Source organism: Cetorhinus maximus, chromosome 5 (assembly GCF_964194155.1).
Source record: "Cetorhinus maximus chromosome 5, sCetMax3.hap1.1, whole genome shotgun sequence".
Lineage (NCBI taxonomy): Eukaryota > Metazoa > Chordata > Chondrichthyes > Lamniformes > Cetorhinidae > Cetorhinus > Cetorhinus maximus.
Window position 1 is genome coordinate 74,138,557 of NC_135883.1, and position 14,076 is coordinate 74,152,632.

General features: G+C 40.3%; 2 protein-coding genes across 7 annotated transcripts in view; one reads left to right on the forward strand and one right to left on the reverse strand.

Moving 5' to 3' along the window:
- Positions 1 to 14,076, reverse strand: part of enpp5 (ectonucleotide pyrophosphatase/phosphodiesterase 5) — a 526,082-nt gene that overhangs the window by 467,032 nt on the left and 44,974 nt on the right. The window lies entirely within an intron of this gene.
- The window catches only part of enpp4 (ectonucleotide pyrophosphatase/phosphodiesterase 4), a 30,647-nt gene that overhangs the window by 6,182 nt on the left and 10,389 nt on the right, over positions 1 to 14,076 (forward strand). For 4 of the 5 annotated variants that reach the window (XM_078542008.1, XM_078542010.1, XM_078542006.1 and 1 more), the window contains exons 2-3: positions 8,413 to 9,305; positions 13,301 to 13,471. In XM_078542008.1, the coding sequence (XP_078398134.1) occupies positions 8,447 to 9,305; positions 13,301 to 13,471 (1,030 nt within the window). In that variant the 5' untranslated portion in view covers positions 8,413 to 8,446. Of the gene's footprint in view, positions 1 to 6,048; positions 6,157 to 8,412; positions 9,306 to 13,300; positions 13,472 to 14,076 lie in introns of all 5 variants that reach the window. The other variant, XM_078542007.1, reaches the window with a different exon arrangement.

The following is a 14,076-nucleotide window of genomic DNA, read 5'->3' on the forward strand; positions in this document are numbered from 1 at the left end:
TGGATTTTTAAATTATATTTTTTCTGGTGCTAGTCCACAAATTACCAGGTGAAATTTGAATTCAATAAAAATCTGGAATTAAAAATCTAATGATGACCATGAAACCATTGTCGATTGTCGTAAAAACCCAACTGGTTCACTAATGTCCTTCAGGGAAGGAAATCTACTGTCCTTACCTGGTCTGGCCTACATGTGACTCCAGACCTACAGCAATGTGGTTAACTCTTTAAAAAATGCCCTCTGAATGAGGACAATTAGGGATGGGCAATAAATGCTGGCCTAGCCACCAATGCCCATGTCCCATGAACGGATAAAAAAAAAATTGAATTAAGATTCATAGCTTGTCTTGGTGTTTTGAACTCTCAACCTCTAGGTACTTCATCCAGTACCATAACCTTGTGGTTACCATACCTTGCATACCATACTATTCATTATAGTCACCATCCCCATCTCCTGTCCGAATGGGGATGCTGTCACAGCATCTTTTTAAAAAAAAAATTATTTCATAGGATGCAGGTGTCACTGGTAAAGTCAGCATTTATTGCCCATCCCTAATTGCCCTAGAACTGAGTGGCTTGCTAGGCCATTTCAGAAGGCAGATAAGAGTCAACCACATTGCTTTGGATCTGGAGTCACGTAGAGGCCAGACTAGGTAAGATTTCCCTCCCAAAAGGATATTAGTGAACCAGATGGGTTTTTACAACAATCAATGATAATTTCATGGTCACCATTACTGAGGCTAGCTTTATATTCCAGATTTATCAATTGAATTTTAAATTCCACCAGTTGCTGTGGTGGGATTTAAACCCATGTCCCTAAAGCATTAGCCAGGGCCTCTGGATTGCTGGTCTGGTGAAATTGCATCTTGCATAGTTCAAAAGCAAAATACTGCAGATGCTGGAAATCTGAAGTAGAAATTGAAAATGCTGGAAAGACCAGACAGCATCTGTGGAAAGAGAAACTGAGTTATTTTTCACAAGTTCACTGATTTAAGTTTTTATTATTCTTGTTGACCACCTTAAAACTTTTGCAGTGCCTCTGTCCTTTGTGCGTGGCTTCAATCATACTCCCAATGCTCTCAAGTGTGGCATGATTAATATTTTACATAGTTCTCACGTGCATGGAAGAACAAATTTTAACTGGTGTCTGAACAAAAAACTTAAGATCAGATCATTGTGCAGTACAAGACCCATGTATGACTGGAGACCACACTATTTTTTGTCCCTAAACTCCATTTTAAGTATTTATTCTGTTTTAATCTATCTGATATATGCATATGTGTGTGTTTGTGTGTGAGAGAGAGCGAGAGGGATAAATTATATATTTTTTCTAGACTGATGACACTACCTTTTGCTATCTTGTCAAATGGCAATAATAGAACGCGTCTAAAGTATCTGATGTTTTGTTGTGTACTATTTAAAGCTGATCTGGAGCGGTTGGGAGCGGCTGTTAGCTCAGTTGGCTAGACAGCTAGCATGTGGATCAGATTAACACCAACAGCACTTGGGGTCTGTCCACTCGCCCTACCCTAGTAAAAAAAACATCATTGCACTTTGCTGTGGTTCATCAAATAACTGCCAAGGACCTGCCTTCGATCAAAGAAGTTAAAACTTCTGTAAAAGAGGACTTTTCACTACATGAAAGATCAGATCAGAAATCAAACTGTATTTTACACTTCAACGTAACTCGCTAGAATTTAGATACAAAACAATAAATGATTTCCACAACCCAATTTTCCTTTCTAGTTAACAGTATAGTCAGGTCAGCTTTTTTCTCCTATTACAGGTGAGACAATTCCACTGCATGTCAGCAGCTGGTATGACTTGCCGGGTTTAAATTACTACAAAGAGCACTTTAGGAATATAAATAAGTAATGTCCTTTGACTTGAGCTGCAAACATAGTCAAATGAAATAATATTATAAATTTTAAGCAAATACCTCGAAGTATTTTGGTACAGTTTCTTGCCTACTGGGACTGCAAATTTGGAAAATCAGCCTTTGTGTCTAAAGTCTGCTTCCCTCCAATTTTTGGATAGCCCTTCACCATATATAATTTCTCCCTCTTTCTCTCACACACATATGCATGAATCAGATAGATTAAAACCGAATAAATACTTGAAATGGAGTTTTGGGACAGAGATAAGTTTGGTCTCCAGTCATACATGGGTCCTGTGCTGCACGTTGGTCTGTTCTAAAAATCTTTGTTCAGAAACCAGTTAAAATTTGTTCTTCCATGCACGTGAGAACTATGTAAAATATTAATCATACCACGTTTGAGACCATTGTGTGTGGCTTCAATCATACTCCCAAAGGACAGAGGCACTGCAAAAGTGCTGACAGGTTAGGCCAGATGCTGATGTGTAGTGGAATTATGTTACTGGCAATAGGTGAAAAAGCTGCTAATCTGACTATAACATTAACTGGAAAGGAAAATTGGATTGTGGAAATCAATTATTATTCTTGTGATTCTACTTAAAGTTTATAGTTTCTGTTCTTCAGCTTTGGCTGTTTTTCCCTCTTTCTGTTTCATTTACTGCCAGCTTTTGTAGTTTGCTACTTCTATTATGTCCAAATCCTAGTTCCTGTTTATAAATATTCAGTGGTTGACCGTTGGTTTCTTTATGCTCATGGCACTGTTGCATACTTCTTAACTATTTCTGTTTCTGGCGTATTAGCAACTTAAGGCACACACCTACACACAGAAGCATAATGGCTTCTTTTTAAAATTACTTTGCAGACATCAGGGGCAGGAATTTTGCCCCAGTTAGGGGTGTGAACAGAGGTGGATGGGCCCATAATTTCATGGGTTGCCAGCACCATTTTGCCACTGAGCCATTTTTTCTGGATGCCAGATGGTAAATGGAACAGATACCCACTGTAGAGCAAATTGAGCTGATAAAGAGGCCAATTAAGGCCATTGATCAGAGGCTGACTGGAATTTCTAGTGGGCCTGTTGGCACCCCACAGTGTGAGAACAGGGCAGCTACCTGGAGGCTGTCTACTGGTGGTCAACTGGGGGGCAGTGCTCTAGGATATCTTTGGAGCGCCAGCTCCACCTCCCGCCCCCTACACAATGGTGGCTGGCATCTATAACTAATTTTACTTCAAAAGTTTTAAAAGTACTGAGGGGCTGCCTTAAGGTGGGGGTGCCCTCTCTCTCTCTCTCCTCTCTCTCTCTCTCCTCTCTCTCTCCCCTATCTGCAATAACAAGCTGTGGTTCTTTACATGGTTCATTTCTGTTGGCCCTTCAGCCTCGAGAGCTTAATTGCACAGCGAGCTCGCCCCTCTGGCTACTAATTGACCAGTCCAGGGAAAATTGACTGCTCTCAACACAGAGTAGTGTCAGGACTTCCATTTGACCCTGACGTCAGGGTAGGGTTGCCAACTGTGATTAAATGTATTTCTGGAGGTTTCATCACATGACTTGCCCCCCCCCCCCCCCCACCCCCACCCGCCATGCTCCATCCATTCATCGGCCAACACCTCCATCCTTGTGGTGCACTGCCTTCCTACACTATTTGGAAAGTAAAAAAACTCATTACCCAATTGGATGATGCTTGACTGACAGCAAACAGGCTACCCCCGGTCCCCCCATTTTCAATATTTGAATATCTGGTAAAGAGAAATATTCAAAAAAAAATCTGTTTTAATGTCCCGATGATCTTTCTCCAGGGTTGCACAAAGCAGTGTCCTGGAGACTGATCTTCAATTCGTGGAGGGTTGGCTACCCTACATCTGGGCCCTCCACCCAAAATGAAAAATCCTGTCCTAGATATTTATATTTCAAATCATTGTGCAGTGTCTGCCCTTTCTAGCCCAGAAAAGAGGAGCAGTTATAGCGTCAAATTTGTTGAAGGTCTAATGCCGGCAGTTTTTTAAAAAAGCTACTGCAGCAGTTGGAAAGGAGGGCAGGTCAGCCAAATCAGAAGCATGTTTATACTACTGATACTTGACTTAGTTTGTTTATTGTGTGATGCTGTAACAATTAGCCGAGAGACCGGCCTCTTCTCCATCTTATTTGAATATCCAGTATGATTTGGTTGCTTGACAAGATTAGGTCTCCAAATGTATGATCTGATGGGGAAATAGAGAATTTTTATTGTAAAGAAAAATCTACCAGTTAAGGGAAGAGCTTGTGATTTCGTTTTTTGAAATAATGTATTCTTGCTACAGAGAATCAAGTTTGTTCATTTGTTTCAAGATATTGTGAATTGCTGGCCAGAATAAATTTGTTATTAGCAATTTTGAGGAAATCCTATTACTGTTTTAAACTATCCCAAAACGTTTTGGACGGCCTGTCAGAAGTGTCATCCCATCCAAGTACATTGTAGCTATCTATAGATGTACATTCAAAGTCTTTTTGTATGTTTTGTCCCCAGTATTAATGAGGAATTGGGGAAGCACAGTATTATGGGTCATAGTTATATTGTTTTGGTATTCGAAAAGAGTTAGGAACTATATCGAATTGTAGAACTATATTGAATTGTGCATGTATACAAAAGTATCCAGGGTTCTAAGTCGCTCTTTACTGCACTACAGCCTGATAGCGAGCTAATAATATATCATTCTGCAGCACATGGTGGAATCCCAAAACATGTTCGATGTCAGTTCCAGCATTTGTGTCTAAAAGTGTGATTATTTTTAATTGCTGGGAACCACAAGAGATAATAAGCTGACAAATCCAGGGACACTGAGACTTTAACGATCTTTACATCAGTGCCTCATTTATATAACAGCCTGCCCGGGGACAGGAGCATGAGTGAGTGGAAGGAGGCCTGTGAATTGCTTCTCAATGTGAGAATTAAACTGGCTTTGTGCATGGATTGAACACCCTTGTGTCAAAATTCATGATCCGATATCCCCCAGTTTGCAGGAAACTTTATCTGAGAAGTTTTGATTCTGCCTTAGGTATTCTCTTGGGTGCAGCACCAGTCACACTCATAAATAGCTCCAGAATCTTGACTACTGCCCAATTATACAATAGCATAACCTGAAGGTATACCAATAGGCCTCCCTTGTGATCCAAACAGTGTTGGGGTGATTCCTTTCCAAATTTTCCCAGTCTTTCACAGGATTATGCAACATGCACTAATTTCAATTCTATTGCTTATTATCTCCATCAACCTTTCAGAGCACAGTGGCCAGGATTTTGCAGTGGTACTGACAGTGAAACTGTCGGTGTTTGCCGCTAATACTCCACTGAAAGTGACAGCAACTTCAGGAGTCTGCACATGGGTAGGATAACTTGGAAATCCAAAAGTTGCTGTCAGTGATTCTATGGGCAAGGAAACCCACTCACTTGCATGGAGTTAAAAATTGGGCCCTATGTTTGTCCAGGGGGTGGGCTGTTGAGGTTCTTCAACTACCACCAACCTCCGCCCACCCACCAATCTGCCCAACTGCAATCAAAGGAAAATCGATTGAATTGACAAGAACTTCCAGTCTTATGTTGTTACTCTTGCTGTAAAAATTAATATGATTGGCTGCTTACCTTTCTTGCTAATATCACAGATGCTGCATGACTGGAAATCCCCTTGCCTTGGTTCCAGATTTAAACTGCCATCAGGAAAGGCAGAAATTACTGTCTTTGTGGGAAGCTTTCTTTGAGACAAACAGTGAAGGAACGGCCAATATACTTCCAAGTCAGGATGGTGAGTGACTTGGAGGAGAACTTCCAGCTGGTGTTCCCATCTATCTGCTGCCCTTTTCCTTCTAGGTAGTAGTGGTCGTGGGTTTGGAAGGTGCTGTCTAAGGTGCCTTGGTGAATTCCTGCAGTGTATCTTGTAGATGGTACACACACTGCTGCTTCAATGCTGGCCTCAAAATCTGGGCCCATATGATTGTGAGCTTCTTGAGACAGATGCCTCGTTTCCAAGATAAGATCTTGTCTCATTACCTATGGCTCTTGTCCAAATGCAGCTTTGTAAAAGCCTTCATGGTTTCCAATTATTATCTTCTTGGGAGGAGAGGGTGGGAGGCTTAGATGAAGGCAAAATTATGAAATATGCAGATCTACGTATAGAATATAAGTACTATTGTTTTTAACAGGAATGAGAAAAGCAAACCTATCTTCCTCATATAGCTGTGTCACATGAGCAGGTCAATGCTCATTCATCTCAGAAATTGCGGAGCAGTGCCTTGACCACAAGACAAAAGGTTAACAACGTTGTACTAATATTCCAATTTTAATAACTTAAGGCTAACTTTTCTGATGGTCAAATTAATTTTGTAGATTATTGAAGGAAAATTGTGTGAGACCGTTTTACCAAGATACTTCATTGTAAAGGGTGCAATAAGTAAACTCAGTGTTATGTGTCACTCATCCATTTGTGCTGCAAATGGTAAACTTAGTTTTGAGAGAAACTGCATCTCCAAAAGTTCTCAATCCAGCACAAATGATGTCATGAATTTGCAAACATTTTCTAATGTGGTATAGCAGAGGTAATGGAGTAGATTTTTCCTAACTGTTCTGGAAATGCGTGAAAAGGTTCAAGGCATTGGATACTGCAAAGACTACGGGCCCTGACAATATTCCGGCAATGGTACTGAAGACTTGTGCTCCAGAACTTGCCACGCCCCTAGCCAAGCTGTTCCAGTACAGCTACAACACTGGCATCCACCTGGCTATGTGGAAAATTGCCCAGGTATGTCCTGTACACAAAAAGCCGGACAAATCCAACCCGGTCAGTTACCACCCAATCAGTCTACTCTCGATCATCAATAAAGTGATGGAAGTGGTCATCAACAGTGCTATCAAGCGACACTTACTTAGCAATAACCTGCTCATTGACATTCAGTTTGGGTTCTGCCAAGGTCACCAAGCTTCTGACCTCATTACAGCCTGAGTTCAAATATGGACAAAAGAACTGAACTCCAGAGATGAGGTGAGAGTGACTGCCCTTGGCACCAAGGCAGCATTTGACCAAGTGTGGCATTGAGGAGCCCTAGCAAAACTGGAGTCAATGGGAATCGGGGGCAGGGTCGGGGGGGGGGGTGGAACTCTGCATTGGTTGGACTTATACCTAGTACAAAGGAAGATGGTTGTGGCTGTCGGAGGTCAATCATTTCAATTCTAGGACATCACTGCAGGAGTTCCTCAGGGCAGTGTCCTAGGCCTAACCACCTTCAGCTGCTTCATCAATGACCTTCCTTCCATCATAAGGTCAGAAGTGAGGATGTTCACTGATGATTGCACAATGTTCAGCACAATTCCAGACTCTTCAGATACTGAAGCAGTCCATGTCCAAATGCAGCAAGACCTCGACAATATCCAGGCAAGTAACTTCCGTGCCACACAAATGCCAGAGAATGACCATCTCCAACAAGAGAGAATCTAACCATTGCCCCTTGATGTTCAATGGCATTGCCATTGCAGAATCCCCCACTATCAACATCTTGGGTGTTACCATTAACCAGAAACTGAACTGGACTCACCATATAAATACTGTGGCTACAAGAGCAGGCCAGAGACTAGGAATCCTGCGATGAGTAACGCGCCTCCTGACTCCCCAAAGCCTGTCCACCATCTACAAGGCACAAGCCAGGAGTGTGATGGAATACTCTCCACTTGCCTGGATGAGCTCCAGCAACATTCAAGAAGCTTGACACAACCGAGGTCAAAGCAGCTCACTTGATTGGCACCCCTTCCACAAACATTCACTCCCTCCACCACCGACGCACAGTAGCAGCAGTGTGTACCATCTATAAGATGCACTGCAGGAACTCACCAAGACTCCTTAGGCAGCACCTTCCAAACCCACGACCAGTACCATCTAGAAGGACGAGGGCAGCAGATAAATGGGAACACCACTGCCTGGAAGTTCCGCTCCAAGCCACTTACCATCCTGACTTGGAAATATATCACTGTTCCTTCACTGTCGCTGGGTCAAAATCCTGGAACTCCTTTCCTAACAGCTTTGTGGGTGTATCTACATCACATGGACTGCAGCAGTTCAAGAAGGCAGCTCACCACCACCTTCTCAAGGACAACTAGGGAGGGCAATAAATGCTGGCCTAGCCAGCGGTGCCCAAATCCAGTAAATTAATAAAAAAGAAACATTTCTATGCTTCAGTTATAATTGTTTATATAGTCAGTAAAACTCCAGCCTTCATATGCAATTTCCTCTCTTATATTTGTTTCCAAGTGATTTATTCAAACAAATGGTGCCTTACTGAACCAATAGCCTGAACTATTTTGCCATGCAATCTGTGATACAGGGGCAGGTATCAAAGCATTGGTATTGTGTTTGTCACTGACAAAAGAAGATCTGCCAAATGCAGGTAGGAACAGTAATGTGAAATTCTTTTTTGTTAATATGTTTTTTTTTAAAGACACAATTCAAGGTATAAAGTGTAGGCAGTCACATTTTTATTATTGCTATTGCCATTTAATAACTCTCTTGTATCTTTCAGTGTACCAAGTAGGCCTCCCAGAAGATCTATAAGAATGTGGAATCTTGTGGAAAACTACCCCACAATGCATAGTTTATGGGTATATAGCTTGGTGTTCATATTTGGATTCCTTGAGTGCCATTGTAATAATGCAACAAGCAACTCTGAGGATAGATTACTTCTCGTGTCCTTTGATGGATTCAGGGCCGATTATCTTGAGCAATACGACTTTCCTAACCTTCAGAAAATGATTGTTGATGGAGCCCATGTGAAACATGTAACAAATGTGTTTGTTACCAAAACCTTCCCAAATCATTATTCCATTGTCACAGGCCGCTATGCAGAAAGCCATGGTATTGTGGCCAATTACATGTGTGATGCAGCCACCAAAAAGAATTTTTCAAGCTCTGCAGATAAAGACCAATTTTGGTGGAATGAGGCCACTCCAATTTGGATAACTAATCAGCAACAAGGGCACAAGAGTGGTGGAGTAATGTGGCCTGGTACTGATGTGTCAATACATAATACAACTCCTTCCTATTACTTGAAATATGACCGCAATGTCACATTCAATGAGAGAGTCAACCACATTATAGAATGGCTTTCCAACTCAACAGAACCCATTAATTTTGGTGCATTGTATTGGGAAGAGCCTGATGCCACTGGACACCATTATGGACCTGACAGTCAAGAACTGAAAAAGATGTTGAAGGAAGTGGATAATCACATTGGCTATTTAATTGATCAACTTCAAAAGACTGGACTGTGGAACACAATTAATGTAATTATCACCAGTGATCATGGGATGGCACAGTGTTCTAAAAAGAAAGTTATAGAGCTGGATAATTGCATTGGACGTGGTAACTATACTGAGGTGACTCACTCTCCAGTAACGGCTATATTGCCCCTTACAGGTAAGTAGTGATAAATATACAGTATTGACTGATCAACTGTAGATTTAAGTTATTTCTAAGAAAAGGTTATGAATTAATTTGGATGCAAGAAATTGAGCTTGATATTCTCAACTACAGGTTTTAAAGCTTTTCTATTCCTCATTGCCTTTCAAAAATTACATCAATGTGTAGCTACTCAAACTATCGTGGCAGAAAATCTATTTTATGAGCATACAGTAACTAAATGTTAGTAAATCAACAAACACAGGAATGATAGGTAAAATCAACTCTATAGACATCATGTAATTCCCTCTAGACCCCAGTTTGAAAACCTCTTCTAAACTAAATAAGAATTGAAATTGTGTAATTGTCTCCTGATACTTAATTCCAGTGCAGATACTGCTAATACTTGTTCCAACTATTAATTCTTTATTGTAGATACATTGCACAGAAACTACATGACAGCACCAGATTGTTCCCATGGGTTCAAGTATAAAAAAGGAAGACTTGCATTTATATAGTGCCTTCACAACCTCAGGACATCCGAAAGTGCTGTACAGCCAATGAATTACTTTTGAAGTGTAGTCATTGTTGTAGTGCAGGAAACACAGCAGCCAATTTGTACACAGCAAGCTCCAGAAACAGCAATGTGATGGTGATCAGATAATCTGTGTTTGTGATATTGGTTAAGGAATAAATATTGGCCGGACACCAGGGATAACTCAAAAGCAAAGTATTGTGGATGCTGGAAATCTGAAATAAAAACAAAATGCTGGAAATACTCAACAGGTCAGGGAACATCTTTGGAGAGAGAAACAGAATTAACGTTTTGGTTCTCCCTCCACTGACCTAGAGTCATTACAGCACAAAAGGAGGCCATTCACCTCATCGAGTCCATACTGGCTCTCTGTAAAGCAATCCAATCAGTTCCGATCTGCCTGACCTGAGCATTTCCAGAAGGAATTTTTCTGTTTCAGATTTGCAGTATTTTTCAATTATTAACTGATCCCTAACAACTTATTGGTAGTGTTAGCTGCCCACAAGGATCAATGTAACCTGCAGGCAGCACGGATGTTATGCTCTGCCAGTAATGATAGCCTGTGTTGAACGCTTGTTTTTGGCAAAAATCTGATTTCTAAGCCACAGAGTTTTAATTGAAAAAATTAAACTTGTGTTTAATGCTCCCAATTTATATTGGCTCAAAAGTTCCCGTAACCAGTCCACTATCTGCACCCGCTTTTGTTAGACTTCTCCGTGCCCATTTAATCCTCCTACTCCTTCAGGTACCATGCCTTAAGACTTCGTTGTCAATCATAGACTTCCATTGGATCGGTCCATGATCATGCTTGGCAAAGCACTGCAGTGGTTTGTTGTTGCCTTCTGCTGTATGTCTGACCAGGAAACCTCCCCACTCTAACCATCTGCCATCAGGTGTATTGGAAGGATCTACAGGCTGATAATCAACCTGTTTGGCCACATTATGAATGCACCCTCTGTGGCCATCATGTTCGTAAATGGGACTTGAAGCCAAAGCTCCTGGCCCAGAGGTAGGGACACTACCACTGCCACAAGTCACAAAAAAGTAATGATAAACTGAGACAAAAAGGTAATGATAAACTGACACCAGAGAGGATTTTAGCTGTTTATTGCTTCCAGAAATATAAAAACAGTGGCCCAAAAATTCCCACCAAAATAACGGTAAGGCTAATGGCGCTAATCGTTATTTAACTGCAAATAACATAGCAATTTCATGTGAGAACAGATGAATGACTAAATGTGTAAATTGAGAAGTTGTTGTTGGAGTTGCACCACTCCATTGTTAGGTTCATAAAAACAGCATCGCACTGTCTGCCTCACCATTAAAATGCATTGAGTGGCTTGACATTCCTGTACTTGCACAATAGTTATGAAGTAAACTAGCCATAGAAAGTTGTCATTTCAAGTATATGTACACTTCAAATAACATGGAAACCATTAATTACTTCCAGTCAACCTCTCTGGCATTGAAAAGTAATTATAAGTTAACTCCTATTCCTTCAGGTTTTAATTCATTGGAGACTTCTTTAACTTTATCTTTGTCTTTTTTAATCTTAGTTCAATCCTTCTTTCCCCGTCTTTATTTCTCTTGTTGCAGCCAATTTGACGTTGAATTCACCCACTCTAGTTTACACTTCCTTGATCATACCTTGCAACAATCCTGCAATCCAATTAGTTAATCCAATTTAATCACTGCGACATTTTCTGTAGCAAGCTGCTGGACGTGCAAGATGGAAATGCTGCAATGCCCTCTACTTTCAGAATCTGTGTGAACAGGTCAAGCAACTGTGTATCTTCTTAACTAATTGGATTACAGGACGGTTGCAGTCCTGCAATCCCATAGATCTCCTGCCAGTGACAAAGTTTAAAACTGCCAACCTTGTCTCAGTGTGTGCTGGCTTCATTAACATGTTTGTTGTAATGTCTCTGCCACCTGCCAAATTAAAGTTGAGGTACTGACAGTAACATTTATTTGCATGAGTGTTATTAGTGCATAGTTACAGGTAAGAGCGAGATTATATTCGGGTGAATAATAATCTGGAAGGTGAAATGCCAGCCGAATACTCTTCCTAGAATGAAAACTCCATTGTTGACAAGACAGTCATCAAATGTCACTGTTTAATTCTTGGGAATTAGTGAACCTCAGAAATATTCCCATCACCTACAGTTGAACGTAAACTACAGTTTTGAAGGAGTTATGCATAACTCCTTGTCTATTGCAATATCCAGGTTAATCATTTGCTCTAATGCATTACTGCACTGCACTCTAACAAGAAACGACTAATTCACTTTTGCTTCAAGTGCTTGCTTCAAGAACTAACCAGTGACGTTTGATGACTGTCTTGTCAACATTTGAGGAAGAGTGCTGGGCTGGCATCTCACCTTTCAGATTATTATTCCTCTGAATAGAGTTACAAATAAGAATGAGATTATGACCCTTTTCATGTTTTAGATTGTTTTTTAAAAATTCTTTAATGGGATGTGGGTATCGCTGGCAAGGCCACATTTGTCACCCATCCATATTGCACTTGAACTGAGTGGCTTGCTAGACCATTTCAGAGGGCATTTAAGAGTCAACCATATTGCTGTGGGCTTGGAGTTACATGTAGGTAACCAATCCAGGTAAGGATGCCAGATTTCCTTAGTGAACCAGATGGGTTTTTAGGACCGTCGATGATAGTTTCATGGGTACCATTACTGAGACTAGCTTTATGTTCCAGAATTATTAATTGAATTTAAATTGCACCAGCTGCTGTGGTGGGATTTGAACCCGTGTCCACAATGCATTAGCCTGGGCATCTGAATTACTAGCCCAGTGACATTACCACTACACCGTCTCTCCACGATTGTATGATATATGCACAGTACCAGTGATTTTTCCTTTCAGTGTTTAACAATCTATTCTGTATTTATGTCTTTGTGTCCTTGCAAATATTGTTGAGTGACTCTGCAGGTAGTAATTATACTTGATGTGGTGTTGGGGATTTGATGTAATTTCAGAATATACAGCTATGGTTTCATAGTTAATATCAGATGCATAATGTGACTATTTAATTCATGTCTAATAAATGCAAGTGTCCTGGGAAAGAGACAAATGGTTATTTCAGAATAATTGAACATGTTATAACTTGCAAGGCAAGAGTGGAAAACTCTGGTCTGAGTTCTACTTTGTCAGAATCTTAAATAACTATTATTCAAAGTGTAACATGTAATGGATGAATTAAAAGTATTGTAAATCTTGGATTTTGGTAATAATGGCCTGTAAAATATATCCACAACCATGTTGCAATCATATTCTGCACATGGCTGCACATATTTCTGCAATGGGAAGAATGAAGATCATTGTGCTAATTGTACTGCCCTTTCATGGGTGGACTTAGTCAGTATTACAATAAAGTTACACTGTCTTTTTCTAACATTCATTTTAATTGGTCTTGAACATCAGCTTCAACATGTGATTCTATTTTTGTTTTTAACAGACATAAATTATGTATACAAATTGCTGTCAAACTGTGATAGTCACATGAAGGTATATTTGAAAGAAGATATCCCGGACCGTTTTCACTATAAACATAATGAAAGGATTCAACCAATTCTGCTTGTTGCTGATGAAGGGTGGACAATTGTTCAGAATGGATCAATCCCCCAGTGTAAGTGTAGAATGCAAAAGGATATATTTTTGTTTTTGTGTCTGAACATTACATCCAGCCTGGTTCTTTCCAGGCGTTGCTACCTCATGTTTGTGTGTGTGTGTCGATGTTTCCAATAATCAATCAGTAACTGCTATGGGGTAAAACTTAAAATTAAATTGCATTTTTTTATAAACAAAAGGAAAACTTGATACTCAAGGTCACAAAATTGCAAATAGATTGTTTTTCCTAATGATTGCTTATGGATTACCACCCAAACTTGCAGGATTACTTGTTCCCGAGCAGGTGTGTTTTTAGTTTCTACAGGAAAATAGACAGAATTGTCAAGTATTATTGACTGCCCAAATTTTCAGTTCTGTGCAGGAATTGTATAAGGGGTTCATTGGAAACACGTATAAGATTAAAAATGAATATATGACCATAAGGAAATGTTAAGGAGCAAATACTCCCAGACAGATATCAACCACTTTAGTTTACCCACAAGTTCTATCTCCTTACCATGAATCCTGCCTGCTTCCCTGAGTCTACCTGCCTTCTGTTGTTATCTTGAGCTGGCCTCCGACCTTAGGGTTGTGGTAAGGATATTCTCTTTTACTATACTGCTG